We start from the raw sequence: 21016 nt of genomic DNA, 5'->3' as shown, positions 1-21016 counted from the left end.
GAGCAGATGGGAGAACGAGTTACAGGGTGGGACTGGTGTCACAACTTATCCATCTGCATCGAAGGGAAGGTTTACCTCGCAGTCAGCTAGACCAAGTACGCACCGGCCCCAGCAGCCGCCGCTACACAGTCAACATCACCTACCACCCCACCGGCCTGTGAGGACAGGTTCTTTGAAAAGTTCCTCACTCTTATGAGATCTCCTCAGATGGGGGCCATCCTGCTGGATGTGATCAGGGACATGCTCCCTCTGGCCCCTGCGCCTATAGTCATTACTTCTATGGCTCCAGCACCGCAGGCCCGGGTGCAGCCCCTGCTGACCTCACCAGGTCCTTCGATTCAGGCTCCCCTGCCTCCCACAGTTCAGGTCGGCTCCACACAGCCTCGGTTGTATCCTACAGCTCTGGTCTCCACACTGCAGCCCTCAGCGCCCATCACTCCTCCACCCACTCTGGACCAGACGGACGCCCTGGTGGATATGGATGAGGATGAAGACCCGGACACACCATCATCAGCCAAGGCCTTCCATGAACGGCTCGCAGGTCTGGCAAAGTACTTGGCCCTTCCTCAACCTGAGGTCAAACAATCGGAGGCGGGGGTCCTTGTCAAGGTCCTCACCCTACGTCCCGTGGCTAGAACGGGGATCCCGATGCAGAAGGACGTTGTCGCCATGACCAAAAAGGGGTGGCTCAAACCCCACACATCCTAGCCTGTTGATCGGCACCTCAACGCCAAGTATAGGCAAATAGAGGGGGATCCACTCTTGCTGTCGGCACACCCGCACTCTTTGGTGATCGCTGCAGCGTCATTCTACTCAAAGCCTCTGTCGCCCTCGGCCACCTCATCCTTAGCACTGCTAGGCAAGGAGGAGAAGATCTTGGAGGTGTAGGGGAAGAAGCTTTATTCCAACACTTGGCTGCATTTTCGTCAATCCAATGCGGATGCCATGCTGGCAGTCGTTAGCTAGAAGCTTTGTCAGGAAATAGCCGACTTCCTTCCAGAACTTCCGGTGCAGAGCCAGGCACTTTCAAGGCGGGACTGGCTGAAGCTAATTTGGTGGCGTAGGACATCATGAAGTCCACCATGGCCCACATCGACACCTCTGGCCGGGCCATTTGCATCGCCACAGACTTGAGAAGGACTGCCTGGCTTCTGACTACTAAATTCAACCTAGACGTCCAGGAGCGCTTATTGGATCTTCCATTCGAGGGTGGTGGCCTCTTTCACTCCTCCACTGATGAAGAGCTAGATAAAAAGAAAAACAGTTAACAAACTGCAAAGTCTTTATCCTTACAAATGCCACGGCCAAGGCATACACCTAGTCGCATCAATGCTCCGACAAGGGGCGGGCGTTCGGCGGGTTCCGGGTCTTCCAAGAACGGAGGTCCAGACCATTCTCAGAGTCAGCACCGGCGCAAACAACCAAAGGGGGTGGTGGGGCAAGGGCTTTTTTCAGTAAGCCTCCTCCGCAACAGCCTCGGAGGGAAGGAAGGCATGAGAGTTGTGTTGGACCTCTCCACCCTCAACCTCTCCCTTCCTCTTCAAAAATTCAAGATGGTTACGCCAGCACTCATTGTGGAGACACTGTGGAGGGGAGACTGGATGTGCTCTCTGGATCTGAGGGACGCTTATCTACACGTCCCCATTTGGCAGCCTCATCGCTCCTTCCAGAGGTTCAGAATCATGGGCTGCCATTTCCAATACAAGGTGGTACCCTTCAGCCTCAACTCAGCCCCCAGGGTATTTACCAGATTGATGAATGCAGTGGCAGCCCTCTTCAGGGCCCAGGTCCATCACGTCTACCCATACCTGCACGACTGGCTCATCAGGGTGAGATCTCCAGAGGAGGTTCAGCAAACTTCCTCCGCCCTTATGATCACACTCCATGAGCAACTTTTTTTTTAATCAACCTCAAGAAGTCTAAGCTGCAGCCTACACAGAGGCTGACCTTTCTGGATCTCATATGGCACACGAGCTCCGAGAGAGTTTTCCCGTCGGAGGACAAGATCATGGCCATCAAGAGGGCCACTACTCACTTCCTCACCCGAGAAGTGACTTTGGCCCTGTGATACCAAAATGTATTGGGTATCATGGCAGCGGTCCTACTGGCCGTACCTCACAAGAGACTCAAGATGAGATTACAGCTGCACTTTGCAGCCTCATGGAATCAGGTGCGGGGCTCCCAAGCGGAGCTTGTCAGCATTACTCCTTCTTTTCACCTGGACCTCACATGGTGGTTCAGGCACTGCAAACTACAGACTTGGAAGCAAGATGACATAGAGCAACACGGGTTCGATCCCCGGGTCTGCGCTTAGAAACCTCTGGGTATTAAGCGCGTTATAACCAATCATGTCATATCATGGCCATCCACGTCCGGGGGAGTCCAAACTGGAAGTGGACAGGCTCAGCAGTCTGAGAGCGGACAATTATGAATGGCAATTGACCAATCAAGTCCTGCTTGGAGTCTTCAGCAGATGGGGGGGTCCCGCAGGTGGATCTTTTTGCCTTCTGGGCCAACAAGAAGTGCCAGGCAGTTTGTGTCCTGGCAGGAGCAGGGCCACGGCTCCCTAGACGATGCATTCCAGATACAGTGGGACGGCATGGCATGACAGTGTATGCCTTCCCTCCCACACCTCTGGTCCACATGGTGATCTGCAAGATAAGAGAATCTCGTCACCTTTGCAACATTCTGATAGCTCCTTGACCGCTAGACAGTGGTTCTTGGAGCTCCTCACCCTCTTGCACAGGCCACCCATTCACCTGCCGCTGGGCCCAGTTCATCTTCTTGCGCAGCAGGGGCGCAGGGTTCTCCACCCCGCTCCACAGAAATTAGCCCTGGCTGCGTGGTTCCTCAGCAGGGCACACTGAAGCATCTGAGCCTGTCACAGGCGAACCTAGACATCATTCAGGGTGCTAGGAGCAAGGCTTCAGGAGCCAGTACAAGAGTAAATGGACTAGGTTCTGTCACTGGGCGGAATCTAAGGAGATCGCCCCCCTTACGTGCACCTTGGACAATGTGCTCTCCTTCTCTGCACACCTTGCTCACTCACTGGGGCAAGTGGATCCATGGTGCACCTATTTGGCAGCCATAGGGGCCTACAGAAATTCGGAGGAGGAGGGCTCCTCTACCAACCCAGTGGTTAAACATCTGGCGGGTCTCAACGGGCTCTGCCCGCCCATCAAAAAACCACACCCTGTGTGGGATCTCAATATCGTGTTGGGCGGCCTGGCGAACAAGCCTTTCGAACCTTTGGCGTCCGCGGACATCAGACTGGTCACCATTAAAAAAGCTTTGTTGGTGGGTCTCACCTCGGCTCGTAAAGTCGGCGGCATTCAGGCACTAGTGGCTTCAGAACCCTATACTACCTTTCACAAGGATAAGGTGGTCCTGAGAACGCACCCTGCGTTCTTACCTAAAGTAGTCTCTGCCTTCCATCTAAATGGGGAGATAGTGTTACCTACGTACTCTTACGTCCCGTCCCCTTTCCTCCATACTGTATGGGCTTCCCTTCCAAGGGATGGGATCCGGAACCTTTTTCACCAGAAAAAACCTTCTTCCCCTTTAAATTTAGAGGCGTGCGGCCCAGGGACCATGCGTTGCCCTTACTCCGCCCTCTGGTGCCACACCCCAGACCCCTTTTCTGCGTCAATGGGAACGGGCCGAATTCACCACCGCTCCTGGGTTTGGCTTCGGCCATGTCATTCCATGCGCGGATACTTCTGCTCTTTGTCTTTTTTTGTCTTTTCTATCATTCAGGTACTCGATCCTCAGGCATCACTCTCCTCCCCGGCGCATGTCGATTTCTACAGGGTTCAACAGGTGTCCATCCTGCAACGGGCTCTTTCCAACTTCAGACCCCCACGCCCTCTGCCTACGTTGCCTTGGCCCAGACCACAGTTGGCAGTAATGTTCGCCGTGTGACTCGCTGTCCTCGAAGGCACTGAACAGACTAGCCAGGTGGAGGGAGCTCTTCCAGAGGTCACCTCCAGAGGATCTCAAGAATTTCGTGAAGCATCGTCCCATGTAGGGCCGATATTCTCCTTCCCTTGGACTCTCCTCCGCGTGAGGGTCCGGCCAGGTCCTTCCACCGGCACGTGCACTGAGGCTGCTACAGCTACCGGCCCTTGGGTCGAGGGGTCTTCGGATCCTCCTGGACGCAGTGTCGAGGGACTGGAAGGTTCTTGTACCGGGCTTACACCCGAGGGGCCCGCCCTTTTACCGGCGCAATGGCCAAGGGACTACGCTCTAATACCGGCAATATGTCAGAGGTGGAGCGCCTAAACGTAGCTCTACCGACCCCCGGGTCGAGGGTGTCACACCTACTGGGCCGAGACCAGAGGAGCAGGTTAAGCCCAGTGATCCACACGCGAGAGTCTTGGACGAGGCCGGACCCAGCGGGCTGGGCGTCACGTCACAGGCAAGCAGCTCGACAAAATGACCGACGCGCCAAACAGGAACACCAGTCCAACGCCATTCCATGAATTCGCCAAATAACAAGTGTCAAGGTGGGACTGGTCGCAACCAGGTACGTGGCCTACAGTCTAAACATCATATGCGCAGGGCAACTTTCCCATACATCCATACGGACGGGTAAGCACCAGCTTCAGCAGTCCCTCGCTACCCCGTCGGTTCCCCCTATCACGTTTTCGGCCAGTGAGGAGATGCTCTTCGACAAAATCCTCGGCCTCATGATGTCCCCGCAGATGGGGGGGCTATCATCAAGGACGCAGTCGGGGGAAATCCTCCCCGCCATGCTAACGGCACCGCACACCTCCATCGGGCTCGCTGACCCCGGTCCAGCCGCCGCCTCCAGCTCCACGGTCAACTCTGCAACCTCTACCGCCGCCTCAGCCTCTGACTGCAGTCTCTCCATCTACCCCTCCTCCTCCACGAAATCCTCAGGATCCGCAGGACACAGACTAGAAGGAGGATCCGGACACACTATCCTCAGCCAGGGCCTTCCATGAATGTCTTGCTGGCCTGGCAGAGTACCTGGGCCTCCCTCAGCCTGAGGTCGAACAGCCGGCAGAGATGCCACTGCAAACCGATGTAGTCTCCCTGGCCAAGAAGGGTTGGCTCAAGCCCCACTCAGTCCAGCCGGTCAACCGACGCCTGGATGTCAAGTACAGGCAGATGGAGGGGGACACATTCTTATTCTCGACCCATCCTTAGCCACACTCCTCGGTGATCGCTGCGGCATCACTTTACTCCAAGCCTCAGTCGTCCTCCGCCTACTCCTCTGCGGCGCTGCTAGGCATGGAGGAGAACCTCTTGGAGGCTTACGGCAAGATCATCTACTCCAGCGCCTCCTTGCACCTCCGACAGGCCAACGCAGATGCCATGCTGGCTACTGCCAACCAATGGTTATGGCGGGAAATTGCGGACTTCCTCCTGGAACTCCCCTCCCAATGGCAATCACGATTTAAGGCGGGTGCTAGAGGAGGCCAAGCTCGTGGCGCATGACCTCATGGAATCCACAGAGTAGCGCATATCGATACCTCTGGCCATGCCATCTGCATTGCCATGGACATGAGGCGCACAGCCTTGGTCCGGGTGACGAAATTCAACCCGGACGTCCAGGTGCGCATCCTAGATCTACCGTTCGAGCGGGTGCGGGGGGGGGGCCCTCTTTCAATCCTCTACGGACGAAGAGCTGGACAAAAAGAACAGCTCACAAACGGCTAAGTCCTTGTTCATTCTTACAAAGACCACGCCCAAATCTTACACCCAGTCTCAGCAGCGCTCACAGAAACGTTGTACATATAGAGGGTTCCACGGCTTCCAGGAACGCAGATCCAGGCAGCCGGACCGCTTGCCGTCTCCGAGCCAGCGCAAACAACAAAAAGGGGTGGGGGGTTAGGGCTTTTTCCAGTCCCCCTCCTCAGCCTTCGAGGGAAAGAAGGCATGACGCGCCCTTCGGGTCCACGGGTCTCTGGTGGGGGGCAGGCTTGCTCTCCATGCACATTTCTGGTGCCAGAATTTTCGTGGACCCTTGGATCCTCTCCGTAGTATCCACAGGGTACCGCCTACCCATCCCAGCCTCTCCTACCTCCTTCCCTCCACTCCCACAGGTTGGGACAGCAACTCTTTTGGCAGAGGTCCGGTCACTCGTAGAGAGCCAGGCAGTGGAGGAAGTTCCAGCCTCCCAGCGAGACTTTGGCTTCTACTCTAGGATTTTCGCCATTCAGAAGAAGAACCAGGCGGGCCTGAGAGTTGTGCTGGACCTTTCCACCCTCAACCTCTCCTTACCCCTGCAAAAATTCAAGATGGTTACGCCAGCTTTCATAGTGGAGACATTGGACAAGGGAGACTGGATATGCTCCCTAGACCTGAGGGACACGTACCTACACGTCCCAATTTGGCAGCCCCATCGTTCTTTCCTAGGGTTCGGAATCCTGGGCTACCATTTCCAATACAAAGTCCTTCCGTTTGGCCTCAACTCGGCCCCCAGGGTCTTTACCAGGCTCATGAACGCTGTAGCGTCCCTCCTCAGAGCGCAGGGCCTCCACATCTACACATACCTTGACGACTGGCTCGTCTGGGCAACAGCTCCGGAGGCGGTTCACCACTTGTCCCATGCCCTTATGAACACACTGCACAACCTGAGCTTCTTGCTCAACCTCAAGAAGTCACAGCTGCTCCCTACACAGACTGACATTCCTGGGACTCATTTGGGACACGTGCTTCGAGCGGGTTTTCCCGTCAGAAGACAAGATCTCGGCCATCAAGAGGGCCACCGCCCACTTCCTCAGTGGAGAAGTGACCTCAGCATGGTGGTACCAACATCTCCTGGGTCTACTAGCTGCAGTTTCATTAGCCGTGCCGCACACGAGACTAAGGATGAGAAGGATTCAGCTGCACTTTGCGGCCTCATGGAATCAGGAGCGGGGCTTGCAACCCGAGATGATCAACGTTCCTCCATCTCTCCACCCGGACCGAACTTGGTGGTCCATGGACTGCAACCTACGGACGGGCAAGCCCTTTCGGCCGCCCTCTCTGCAGGCCACCATCAACACAGACTCCTCGCTCAAGGGCTGGGGAGCCACCCTGGACAATCTCTTGGTCCACGGCACCTGGACTAGGCAGGAGCAGGAATTCCACATCAATTGGTTTGAGCTGAACGCCATCTGGCTTGCGCTCAGAGCATTCCTCCCACTTCTCAAGGTTGTCCTCATCCAGACAGACAACTCGACCAGCATGTACTAGGTCAACAAGCAGGGAGGCACCAGATCCCCTCCTCTGTGCAGACTGGCGATCAGCATGTGGGAATGGGCCTTGGAAAACGAAATTTACCTCTCGGCAGTCCACCTCCTGGGGCAATCCAACCTGGAGGCGGACAGGCTCAGCAGGCTGGCAGCAGACAATTACGAGTGGCAGCTAAACGATCTAGTTACTCAGGAGATCTTCAACAGGTGGGGTCCCCATGTGGATCTTGTTGCCACCTGGCACAACAAGAAGTATCCACAATTCGCATCCTGGCGAGGGCAGGGCCCCGGCTCGCTGGGCGACGCATTTCACCTACAGTGGACCAGCACGAAAGCCTATGACTTTCTGCGCACTCCTCTGAGGCACAGTCATTTGCAAGATCAGAGTTTCACTGACTCCTCGTCATTCTGATGGCTCCATGGTGGCTGGCTGGCCGGCCGGCCACCTTCCGACGGGCCCAGCACATTTTCTGGCACAGCAGGGGGGGTGCAGAATCATCCACCCCGCTCCAGGAAAACTAGCCCTCACAGTGTGGTACCTGAGCACGTAACGCTTCGGCACCTTAGCCTCTCGCGCCAATCTGGAGATCATACAGGGTGCCAGGAGCAAAGCCACCAGGGCCCAGTACAAGAGCAAATGGACCAGGTTCTGCCACTGGGCAGACTCCAAGGGAATTGACCCCTTGGCCTGCAGTTTGAACGACGTGCTCTCCTCAGCGCACCTCATTCATTCGGGAGTATAGGTCGACATCTGCCGTACTTATGTTGCAGCCATGGGGGCTTACAGGAACTCGGAGGAAGGCATTCTTTCCTCCTCCAACCCTATTGTCAAGAAACATCTGATGGGTCTCGCTAGGCTCTACCCGCCCGTCAAGAGACCGCACCTGGTGTGGGACCTTAATATAGTCTTGGGTGTCCTGGCGCACAAATCATTCCAGCCAGTGGCGTCCATGGATATTAGGCTGGTCACCATCAAGACGGCCTTACTAGTCGGTCTTACCTCGGCTCGCGGAGTCCGCGAGATTCAGGCGCTTGTCACCTCTGAACCATATACCACCTTTCACAAGGACAAGGTAGTCATGCGGACGCACCTGGCATTTCTGCCCAAGGTTCCATCTGCATTTCACTTGAACGAGGAAATGGTCCTTCCTACGTTATTTCCCGATCCCTAGGACGAAGCACAGAGTGTGCTGCACTGCCTGGAAGTCAGACGGGCCCTAAAATTCTACTTGGACAGGACCAAGGGCTTCCGCAAGTTGGACTCCCTGTTCGTCACGTTTGGCGGCTCGAGGCCAGGCTATCGGGCCTCTAAGGCTTCCATATCCCTCTGGATGGTCTCTGCCATCAAAGAAGCATATGTGGGTCAGCACAAGCCGCTCCCGGCCACATGCATGCCCATGCAGTCAGGGCCAAGGCAACGGCCATCACATTCCAACACCATGTCCCTTGGCAAGTCATAAGCAGGGCGGCTACTTGGGCCTCTCCCTCGGCTTTCTGCAAGCATTATTGTTTGGATGCCAGCTCTAGATATGATGCCGCTTTCGGACAGGCGGTGCTCAGGAACCTATTTGCTTAAAGAGGGTCTCCTCTCCACCCTGGGGCTACAATCAGTTGTAATTGCCCATACAGTATGGAGGAAAGGGGACGGGACGTAAGAGTAATTATAAGTTACTCACCGTAGTGTCTAACGTACTTGGTCCATAGTCCCCTTTCCTCCATACATCCCACCATCCTCCCCCCCTAATAATACTGGTGTCATTAGGTAATGTTAAATCTATTGTCGACGCGTCAATGGGGACTGAGGTGTAGCGCCGGACGGCGGAATCAGGGCAGCGCATGCTCCCTGGGCTGCGCCCCCTCGCGCCTCTAAACTTAAAGGGGAAGAACATTTTTTTCGGGTGAAAAAGGTTCCGTCTCCCGTCCCCTAGAAGGGACGCCCATACAGTATGGAGGAAAGGGGACTATGGACTAAGAGTACGTTAGTCACTACGGTGAGTAACTTATCATTTTTTTGCTGATCCTAAGGACGATGCTCAAAGGGTCTTGCACTGTCTGCATGTCAGGCACACTCTGAAATTTTGTCTGGACAAGACCAAGAGCTTCCGCAAGTCGGACGCTCTTTTTGTCACCTTCAGGGGTGGGGTCAAGGTCCGGGTATCGGGCACCCAAGGCCTCTATAGCAAGGTGGATGGTTTTGGCCATCAAGGAGGCCTATGAGGAGCAGCACAAACCCACTTCCAGCAAACATGCATGCCCACGCTGCCAGAGCCAAGGCCACAGTCGTCGCCTTCTAGAGACGGGGTCCGTGGCAGATTATTAGCAGGACGGCTACCTGGGCCACCCCTTTGGCTTTCTGCACGCACCACTGTTTGGACACCAGCTCTAAGTGAAAACAAAGTAAGTTCCCTATTAGGGAACTCCCGCCCCCTGCAACACTGTCTGAGGCTATATCGCCAAGTATTTAAAGATGAATAATTAAATTTTCATTTGTAAATTAAGCAAAATTTGTTTAAACATTCAGTTTTTAGACAAGGCTTATGACATCACCTAGTCTAGTCATTAAGTAAAGTGACATGACTTTTTCATTTTTCATTAATGTGCAAAAGAAGGCAACTTGAAACTTGATGTTTGGTTGATTCAGGATTTATTGTTCCAAATATAGTTGCCCAACGCGTTTCGAGAGATTCTCTTCTTCAGGGGCTGTTTTTATGAAAATCAAACTTTAAATCTAGTAAAAAATAAATTATATTCTAGATTAGATGAGGATACCAACTTAAATCGTGTTGCAAATTTTCCAAACATTCGTGTTATAACATGAGCCATATAAATAAAACATAATTTAGACATCTTCAACCTTTGAAAGGAACTGTCAACAAAAGACTCAACTTGTTGGAAAAAATATTGATGAACCACTAGTTAGAATAATATAGAGAAAGGTAAGTAGGTATAAACATACTGCACACAATTCGGTATCTAAGTTCATGGAGTATTCACTGATGGTAAACTAACTCATGGGTTAGTGGTTTTAAAAATAATTGAAAACAAAGTACCTGAATATACAATTAATCTACTAATCCCTTTGTTGAATTTTCAAGGTGCAAGGGGATATGCTTACCCTGTTGCTTTTTCTTAAAAAGGTGGGTAAAAGGATACTCCTCCCTTCAAGGTCTGGTCAGACCCGCGATGTTTGTTCTTGTTTTTTCAGAAGTATCTAAAACATATATTTTAAGGTTAGCCTAACCTTATTTAGAAACATAAGGAACAACTGCTGAGTCTTTTCTTGAGAATATAGTTCAAGATCTAAATAGTATTCCATTTTTAGAAGTTGTTCTAACCAAATATTGTTTACAGTGTTGTCAAACAACTAACATTGTTGTCAATCTTACCAATAAATGTTTGGTATTAAAAAAATCCCTAGTAATCAGAGACTGATAGAAAAATGTCACTTACTACTTTAGAAGTAGCTGAGAGGAAAATTAGTTCTAAGTGCTCTTGGGATACTCCAGAAATATGCACTTCTGTAGGGCTGATGCAGGTTTCCCTGGTCTGGTCAATCATTGGCCAATAGAACGCTATATCACCTTAAATATAAGAGAGAACCCTAGGTTAGAGCTCATTTGTTCCATTAAAAAGTTTAGCTAAAATAAGGATATAGGAAACTAACATTCCTGGAGAGTGACTAAAATTCTAATAGAGTACTTACTATTCGGGAGTTTTGGGTTCCTTACCTGGTTGTAGCATTGTCGAAGCTCTGAGGGCTGGTGCAGCGCCGAATGTGTGCATTTCCCCAAGATGGCCGTATTTATGGCGTTTACGGGCGTGACGTCATCACGTAAATAACGTGAATGACGTCACATTTTGTAAATAAAGAATAGCGAATTATTTTGCTATTTCAGTCTCTTAGTGTTGCGCAATTACAAGGAATAAAATACCCTTATTGTCATGATAAAATTCAGAGGGAATATGTTGTTTATTGTCAAAAAATAGTTTCATTTTTTGGCAATATGAAAAAAAACGTAATTTCAACGGGTTATTACCATCGTTAGTTGTTGAATTAAATATCCTAACTCACAAAGGTAGATGAATCGGTCACAATAGGTATGGTGGGACATAATGACCATAGGGAAATATCCCTCCTTGATCAGGTGATTTTTTTTTTTGGCAGTCGAAAAGCAGTGCAGTCTGTAATGATAGACTTAGACTTAGAGTTTTTATACAGCAGTGTGTCATTTCATCCGGTGAAGTACTATCATAAGGATACCTAGAGTTTGAACATCATGGATGAAGATCATTGAATTCAAGCATGGCATAAGACCCCAGATTGAGATTTCATTAATTTGAGTACTTACAATATATAAATCAGAATTTGAACATCATAAATGAAAATCATTTGAAAGGCTCAGTTATCATGGATCATACCACATGTACAACATTTTACTGTCTCCTATAGAGTTCACAATCTCATCAGTTGTTTAGGACATTAGATGTGATGTCAAAGAAAGCTCACAAACAAATTTCCGGTTACCCCGGTATTTTATTCATTACCCAAAATCCATAAGAATAAGACCAACCCCCCTTTCAGACCAATTGTAGCAGGGACTGAAAGCATATTCCATCCGTTGGCAATTTATCTAGTTCGAGCTCTACAACCACTTGTACAAAAAACCTCAACGTATCTTAAGGACACTGCCCATTTTCTTAGGCTACTTAAGGAAATTCAGATTGATAATTCATCAGTGATTCTATTCACCTTGGATGTGAATAGTTTATATACATCGATTCCCCACAATAAAGGAATAGAAGCACTCGAATGGTTCCTTTTGAACCACCACAACATCATGATCCACAAGGTATTTGCAATCGAGTTGATAAACATCATCCTCTACAACAATTACTTTCGGTTTGAAGGGAAATACTACTTACAAACATCTGGGACATCAATGGGGTCAGCAGTGGCCCCATCCTATGCAAATATCTTCATGTTCTATTTTGAACAAACACATGTGCTGAACAAAGATCCATGGAAAGATAAAAACATCTGTTGGAAACGCTTCATTGACGATATCTTTGGGATCTGGCAGGGGACTGAAGAATAACTCCAACAATTCTTCGATTACCTAAATAAATGCCACAAAAGTATCAACTTTACCATGGAAATAGGCCGACCTAATATCCATTTTTTGGATGTTAATATCAACAAAGTTGGTACAGACCCAATTACCAGCATCTACAGAAAACCTATGGACACCAACAACACACTCCATTTTGGGAGTTTTCATCCAACACATCTAAAGGACAACCTTCCTTACACTCAATTATTACGATTGAAAAGAATTACCTCAGACACAACTAATCTTCAAAAAGAATATGACGACATGAAACTAAGATTTAAGAATAGAGGATTTCGAAGGGATTGTGTCCTCCAAACGTATTCCTTATCTTTGATAATTGGTCTCCAGCTTGCTGGCCTCGGAAATTTTTTCTCTGTACAGGGCGCTGTGCGTCGATGTCCGCCGAGTTGATGTCCCTCGACAGCCACCGTATCGGCGCCGACGTCACCATGCCCATAAATAGCCATGTGCGGCGTCTGTTGTTCAGTTCCGTTTTTCCACGCTTCGTGGGGCCTCGGAATATCGTTGCTCAGTTCAGTCAGATAAACCTCTTATATTTCCTCGATAAAACCAACTCGTTCTCGATGGCTTCTTCATCCGAACCGACGACTCCGCGGTCCGGCTTCAAAAAATGTCGAGACTGCGGAAAGAAAATGTCAATAACGGATCCTCACAGGATCTGTTTGTGGTGCTTGGGAGTCGAGCACCATTGTTCAGAGTGTGAGGACTGCATGTCCATGACGGCGAAAGCCTTGAAGGAGCGCAAGGGGAAGCTCGAGAGAGGCAAGTCAGTCAAAACCTCCTCGAAAGTTTCTTCGGTCGAGGCATTCGTCGTCTCGCCGTCGAAAGCATTCCCATTCTAGGTCTCGAAGTAGCTCCCACCACTCGTCGAGATTTAGACACTCAAAGAAGAGACGTCGAAGATCCCCTTCCTCGTCATCTTGTGTTTGCCCAAAAGGGTCTCCTGCCCCACAAAACACAGCTCTCAGGCTGAGTGGGAGGAATTCAGGAAGAAAATGCTAAGCGTCTTCGAGAAAGCGGCCTCGACCCCCTCGAAGACAGCTGAGGGTGATACCCTGGGTGAAAACCCCCAAAAATCGAATGCCGCGAGTCGTTGAACCCGGCAAGAGTCCACCCGAGAGCGCCACGGGCCATTGGGTAGGAAGGCACCATCTTCGCCGTCGTCGAAGATCCCTTCGACTCATGGATCGGCGCCATCGATGATGTTGTCGAAGGGTTATTCGACGCATCGGTCGATCGAATCGACGCCATCGTCGACGCCGACAAAAGAAAAAATCACGGCTACTTCACAGCCAACGGTTATACCCATAGCCTCCAGCACGGCGCTGAGAACATCGTCGACATCCTCGAGTAGGATCCCGATCCTCTCGAGTTCCTCGAGGCCTCTTCCAGTTTTCTCGACGCCTTTCTCTGCGCCTTCGAAGCCTTTCACATCGGCGTCGACGGCATCGACGTTTTCTCGCCCAATAATGACAAGTTTGGCTCCTTCTGCTTTAGAAATGGGTTTTACACCATTTCCGAGGTCAGAGTACCCCAGATTATCTTCAATCTATGAAGAAGGGGAGGATTCTGACCAAGAAAGACCCTTCGGGCTGCAGAGGACCACACCACCTGTTTCAGAGGATTTCACCTCTGAGGAAAGAAGGTTGAAAGGCCTACAGGAATCATTACATGAGGCAAGTGGGCTGGACACTTCCCCAGAAGTGGAATTTGTCAAACCAGACACAGGGGAACATGACAAAACCCCCTATAGAACCCTGATGGCAAGAATTATTGAATTCATGGGTTGGTCTGTGCCTTCACCTGTTTTTGCAACAGGATGACCTTACAGACATACTAGACAAAGGTCCACAGGAGGATCCTGTGGTCCCTTTCCATACAGCTTTACAAAGGAAGATTTCATCAAATTGGGAAACTCCTGGGGTTATCCCTGCAGTCAATAAAAGATTGTCAGCCAAGTATAGGGTAGCTGCGGCTGACCCTGAATATTTATCAAAACACCCGACTCCAGAGAGCCTGGTGGTTCAAGCGGCAACTTCATCAAGCAGCAGATCCGCTTACCCTACTGTCCCACAGGATAGAGATGACAAAAGGTACGATTCTATGGCAAAAAAAGTATTTTCTGCTTGTAGTATGGCGTTGAAGTCCATCAACGCCACTGGTACGCTCGCCAGGTTCAGTCACACACTGTGGGAGTGTGCTTCATCAGCGGCTGACTGCATACCGGAAGGAGAGGAAAGGGAAGCCTTCCTTAACATCATTAAAAATGGCAAAGATGCCATGTGCGAATCTCTTCAAACTGGCATCGATTCCGCTGACAGTATCAGCAGGGCCATGGCGGCAAGTACTACAATCCGCACGCATGCGTGGTTACGAAAGTCTGGCTTTGCTCCAGATGTACAGGCCAGACATTTGAATATGCCCTTTGACAGCTCTTCTTTATTCGGTAAAAAGGCTGATGACAGTCTGGAAAAGTTGCAAACATCTAAAGCAGCAGCAAAATCTTTAGGAGCTGCAATCTGCCAAACTCTTTTCGCCCCTAAGGAACCTCTGGGAGAGGAAAGTCCTTTCGCTATTATTCCGCATTCGGGAATGGCAGAGGACAGCTGGCTCAAAGAGGCCAGAGGAGATCCACCTGAGGTGGACGGGTCAAAAGTACTAAGGCCGCAGCAGCAGCATGTGCCTCTTTACCCTCGGCATCTGTATCAGCCGCCCCCAAACCACTCTGAGGTCTTTCCACACAAAACACCTGTAGGGGGCAGGTTAACTCACCATCTGACGGAATGGCAGGCTATTATGTCAGATGCTTGGGCATTGGAGACAGTTGCCCAGGGTTACTGCCTACCCTTTCTACACATCCCTCTACACCAGCTGCAAAATTTGTTCCAACGGCAGCGGTATAAAGACTTTGTTGCTGGCCTTCTGGCCGAAAGCAACACCTCCATGACGTCATCAGGGAGGTCCCAATCCTTGCACCTCAACCCTTCAGAAGCCAAGCATGAAGGTTGAGGGTTCTTACGTCTGGATGGAGAACCTGACCTCCCTTCTGCGAGAGAAGATTCTCTTTGAGTGGAAGACGGATTGGAGGGCAGATGGACATATCCAGAAGGTCCGGGTACCACGTTCTCCTGGCCCAGTCCGGGGCAATTAGGATCATGGTTTACCGGAATCTTCTCAACCTCCTGATCATTTGATGAATAACAGGGACTGGTGGAAACGCGTAAAGGAGTGGGAACTCCTAGTCCACTACGAACGCGTCCCCTAGAGCTCCTCTCGGGGGGAAATTCCCTTGAACAGAACAGATCGCACTTCCTGTTGGTGCTGGTGGCGAACAGATCCACCTGAGGGGTTCCCCAAAGGGCGAAGATCTCTTGATGGACTTCCTGAGCTAGCTCCCACTCGTGGGAGACTGTGCTCTGCCTGCTCAGAGCGTCCGCTGTCAAGTTCTTCTCTCCGGCTAGGTGGACTGCCGATAGAGAGATTCCTTCCTGAATTGCCCAAAACCAGAGCTGCATTGCCTCTCTGCACAGTGGCAGTCTATCATTACAGACTGCACTGCTTTTCGACTGCCAAAAAAAAATCACCTGATCAAGGATGGATATTTCCCTATGGTCATTATGTCCCACCATACCTATTGTGACCGATTCATCTACCTTTGTGAGTAAGGAAATTTAATTCAACAACTAACGATGGTAATAACCCGTTCAAATTAGTTTTCTTTTTTTTTTTCTCAAATTGCCAAAAACAAACTATTTTTTGACAATAGACATCATATTCCCTCCAAATTTTATCATGACAATAAGGGTATTTTATTCCTTGTAATTGCGCAACACTAATTCACTGAAATAGCAAATAAATTTGCTATTCTTTCAGTATTTACAAAATGTGACGTCATTCACGTTATTTACGAGATGACGTCACGCTCACAAAACCATATGCGGCTACATCTCCTTTTTTACCAGATATTCTTTACTTTACTTCACATCATGTCAGGACATCTAACTTTCTCCTAGTGATTATATCAGGAGCTACATAAAATTGAATCGCTTGTCGCTCAGAGATTGCTTGCATACGTGACGTCATTCACGTAATCAACGTGATCACTTCACACCCGTAAACGCCATAAATACTGCCATCTCGGGGAAATACACACATTCAGCGTTGCACCAGCCCTCAGAGCTTCGACAACGCTACAACCAGGAAAGGAACCCAAAACCCCTGAATAGTAAGTACTCTATTAGAATTTTAGTCACTCTCCAGGAATGTTAGTTTCCTATATCCTTATTTTAGCTAAACTTTTTAATGGAACAAATGAGCTCTAACCTAGGGTTCTCTCTTATATTTAAGGTGATATAGCGTTCTGTTGGCTAATGATTGACCAGACCAGGGAAACCTGAATCAGCCCTACAGAAGTGCATATTTCTTGAGTATCCCAAAGAGCACTTAGAACTCATTTTCCTCTGAGCTACTTCTAACGTAGTAAGTGACATTTTTCTATCAGTCTCTGATTACTAGGGATTTTTTTATACCAAACATTTATTGGTAAGATTGACAACAATGTTAGTTGTTTGACAACACTGTAAACAATATTTGGTTGGAACAACTTCTAAAAATTGAATACTATTTAGATCTTGAACTATATTCTCAAGAAAAGACTCAGCAGTGTTTCCTTATGTTTCTAAATAAGGTTAGGCTAACCTTAAAATATATGTTTTAGATACTTCTGAAAAAACAAGAACATAAACATCACGGGTCTGACCGGACCTTGAAGGGAGGAGTATCCTTTTACCCACCTTTTTAAGAAAAGGCAACAGGGTAAGCATATCCACTTGCACCTTGAAAATTCAACAAAGGTATTAGTAGATTAATTGTATATTCAGGTTCTTTGTTTTCTATTTTTTTTTTAAAACCACTAACCCACGAGTTAGTTTACCATTAGTGAATACACCATGAACTTAGATACAGAATTGTGTGCAGTATGTTTATACCTACTTACCTTTTTCTATATTATTCTAACTAGTGGTTCATCATTTTTCTTCCAACAAGATGAGTCTTTTGTTGACAGTTCCTTTCAAAGGTTGAAGATGTCTAAATTATGTTTTATTTATATGGTTCATGTTATAACACGAATGTTTGGAAAATTTGCAACACGATTCAAATTGGTATCCTCATCTAATCTAGAATATAATTTATTTTTTACTAGATTTAAAGTTTGATTTTCATAAAAAACACCCCCTGAAGAAGAGAATCTCTCGAAACGCGTTTGGCAACTATGTTTGGAACAATAAATCCTGAATCAACCAAACATCAAGTTACAAGTTGCCTTCTTTTGCACATTAATGAAAAAGTCTTGTCACTTTACTTAATGACTAGATTAGGTGATGTCTTAAGCCAAGTCTAAAAACTGAATGTTTAAACAAATTTTGCTTAATTTACAAAATGAAAATTTAATTATTCATCTTTAAATACTTGGCAATATAGCCTCAGACAGTGTGCATGGGACGGGAGTTCCCTAATAGGGAACTTACTTTGTTTTCACTTTGTCCACAACCCATATGCCAGGGTTGTTATCTTTCTCCCCCGCACCTTGACCTTACATTACAACTATATACAATCAAAAATTACTTGAGAAGTTAAGATACACTCAGGTGTGCATGGTGTTAATTTCACTTTTGGGCACCAGCTCTAAGTCAGGCTTTCCGACAGGCTGTTCTAAGGAACATGTTTTCTTTAAGAGGGTCACCTCTCCACCCTGGGGCTGCATTCAGTTGTAATCGCCCATGCAGTATGAAGGAAAACGGACAGGAAGTAAGAGTAATTATAAGTTACTCACCGTAGTGTCTAACGTACTTGGTCCATAGTTCCCTTTCCTCCATACATCCCACCATCCTCCTCCCTAATAATACTGGTGTCATTAGGCAATGTTAAATCTATTGTCGACGCGTCAATGGGGACTGAGGTGTGGTGCCGGTGGGCGAAGTCACAGGAGCGCATGCTCCCAGGGCTGCGCCTCTATATTTCTGGTGAAAAAGGTTCTGTCTCCAGTCCCTAGCGAGGGACGCCCATGCAGTATGGAGGAAAGGGGACTATGGACTAAGAGTATGTTAGCCACTACAGTGAGTAACTATTAATTTACTAGTGTTGACATCCACTTTCTTAACCCATGTCTTTATATTTCTTTCTCTCATCAGGATCTGATTGATGAATGGGCAGCAAAAGACGCGAAAAGGTCAAACAGCAACAAGTCAATGGACCCAAGCTGTTTGAAGTGGACACCACCAAAGGGAACCTAACCACTTACTGCTTGGATACTGATGCAGCTCTGCAGCATAAGCTGCGTAGGAATCTGCTTGCTAACTTGCCCCCTTCATGGGACCTGTGAACCTTGGGACTCAATCTAGAATTGCCTACCCAGGGAAGTGTTACGTGTTGGCCTCAGTGAGGTTTCAAGATTTGGATTGTATTGGACTTTAAAGACCCTGCTTTCTGAAGTGGCCATTGAGTATGAAGAGGATTGTTGACTTGCCCTGCCTCAATTTACAGAAACCCTCCTGTTCTTGTCACTACAAAGCTGTGTTGTGTTGTTATTCTTCTAAGTGTGTCCTCTGTTTAGATTTTGTGTCCTTAAGTCACTGGGCAAGATCTTACTTGTTTAAGCTTTGTCACCCGCTACTTGTGAGCTTCCAAAAGATTGACGGGCAGATGAAAACCAGAACTTTCAATCATCTTTTTCTATTTTGCCGTTTTAAGTTTGCCTGACAATTCAGTATTTCCCAGTGTGGTCCTGAAGTGGAGTGTGCTCAGAATGCACCTGTTTTGATGTTATACCACTGAGGTGGCCATTTGAAACTTCACCAATAGTGTTCTCACATGCTCAGATGCCATGCCTTATTGATGGAACTGTGATCCAGGTGTATAGTTGTGCAGGGTCTTCTTCTGGATTTGATCAATGTATTACATTATCCTTGAAACTGAGTCTTATGTTTTCCAAACCGGGCTTTGACTTGCTGCTAAAAGTAGTCTTTAAAACCTGCCCATGAATCATGGAGCCTGAGTGTTTCTGGTAGTCAGATCTGCAGGCTTGCTCAACCTGTTATGTTTTTTTAACTTCTGCCACTTTGTTTCTCAACCTGAGACAAACCAAGGGATTACTCCGTCTGAGGTTCTGAGCAGCTTTCCGCTTTCCTCTGTTTGATCAGCTCACAAATTCAGGCCTACGAGACTAATGCCATGCTCTACCTAAAACTCTTTGGGAAACAGCCCGCCAAGATTTATTTGTAGATATTGTGAAAGCCAGGTAATTGAAGCATTTTGCTTGAGACGTTATGGAAGTGAGGCTCCGAAATGAGAAAATCTGACCATCTGCACAATCCAGATTGAAGGGCAGCATAGCCAGATTTCTTTCAGGAATCCAATCTTCAGGATTGTGTGCTTGTTGCTTGCAAGTTCATGAAACTGCCACTGGTAAAGATATTTTGGATGCTAAGCATTGGATCATGCTACCTGCGATTGGAAACTGGGCCATATATCAACTTCGGCCCCTCCCTCTCATATTTGGATGCATCAGCGGGGACAGTTGGTCATAGTGTCATCACAAGAGCTCTTCATGGGTTGTGTGTTGCTCTTACTACTCAACAAAAAGAAGGAAAAGATATTAGTAGGTTATGAACCTTACATTGGATGCATTCTAACTGTACATCATCTTGCTTAAGAAAATAACGTTAAAGGGATTTTGTTTGGAAGAGGGGTGAGTGTCTGCATGACTGCAACTCTTTGGGTGAGCATGGGCTTGGGACTAAGTGGATTTGTGTAGGAAACTTCATGTTGTGTCTGTTGTCAATACTTTGTTGTGTTCCGATTGATGAGAATGGATTGAGTGGTATTTCCCTTCAAGTCTTTTTTTTTGTGTGAAAAAAATGGCATGCATTTTTTTGTGTTTGTGTGCGTGCGCATGTGTGTGTTCATCTACCAAAAATGGGTATTATCATAAATGGTGAGTGTCTCTGTTAATAGTGCACCCTGTTTTGTTCTTGTAAAATGGGACTGTCCCATGACCAATTCCTAAACCTTTTTAGCAAATGGCAAATGTTCAGGACTTTCTTTACTCCTTGGTAGTGACATTAGGCTTGTGGTGTGCTCCTTTTGACTTTGTATTTTTTTGATTCCGTGAATGATTGTACATCTGACGCTTAAACCTGTTTTGTAAGTGATGCAGGATCCCATCGGAACATTTTGGAGAGTGTACCTGTCTTGGCAAATTCTGTAGATCTTCGGAGGTGACGATGTCACTTTTGTTGAACCCTCTGACATGACCAGTTTCTCTGCCCACTTCTAAATAAAGCATGTGCTTGACTCTTGACCTTTTTTAAGCTTTGGCTTAATGGGTTGAGCAAATGTATATCGTTTTGTTTTGGGAAGGAGGATTATTTTACTTGTGTAAATCGTAAGATTGGCCATGCAGAAGACTGGGTGAGGTAGGTGCTTTTCATATGTCACAATATTTGGGCTGGTACAGAACGTTTCACTTTGTTTTTCCCAAATTTGAAAACTAGGCATTGACATTGTTGTATCTGTGAACAGGTAAGAATATTCATATAGTGGTTCATGCTGGACATTTCCCACTTTTAAGCACCGTATTTATAGCTGTTCTCCAGCAATGGGGTCTGGCATGGATTCACA

At 48.0% G+C, this 21016-nt stretch overlaps 1 protein-coding gene across 6 annotated transcripts in view; it reads left to right on the top strand.

The window, feature by feature from the left end:
• Positions 1-20696, top strand: part of KAT7 (lysine acetyltransferase 7) — a 1354088-nt gene extending 1333392 nt beyond the window's left edge. For all 6 annotated transcript variants that reach the window (XM_069634368.1, XM_069634370.1, XM_069634373.1 and 3 more), the window contains one exon: positions 18529-20696. In XM_069634368.1, the coding sequence (XP_069490469.1) occupies positions 18529-18630 (102 nt within the window). In that variant the 3' untranslated portion in view covers positions 18631-20696. The remainder of the gene's footprint in view (positions 1-18528) is intronic.
• Positions 20697-21016: the final 320 nt, after the last annotated feature.

Source organism: Ambystoma mexicanum, chromosome 13 (genome assembly GCF_040938575.1).
Source record: "Ambystoma mexicanum isolate Mex_15411 chromosome 13, UKY_AmexF1_1, whole genome shotgun sequence".
NCBI classification, from domain to species: Eukaryota; Metazoa; Chordata; class Amphibia; order Caudata; family Ambystomatidae; genus Ambystoma; species Ambystoma mexicanum.
Note: the sequence above shows the minus strand (reverse complement) of the source record. Positions and strands in the feature narration are given on the sequence as shown.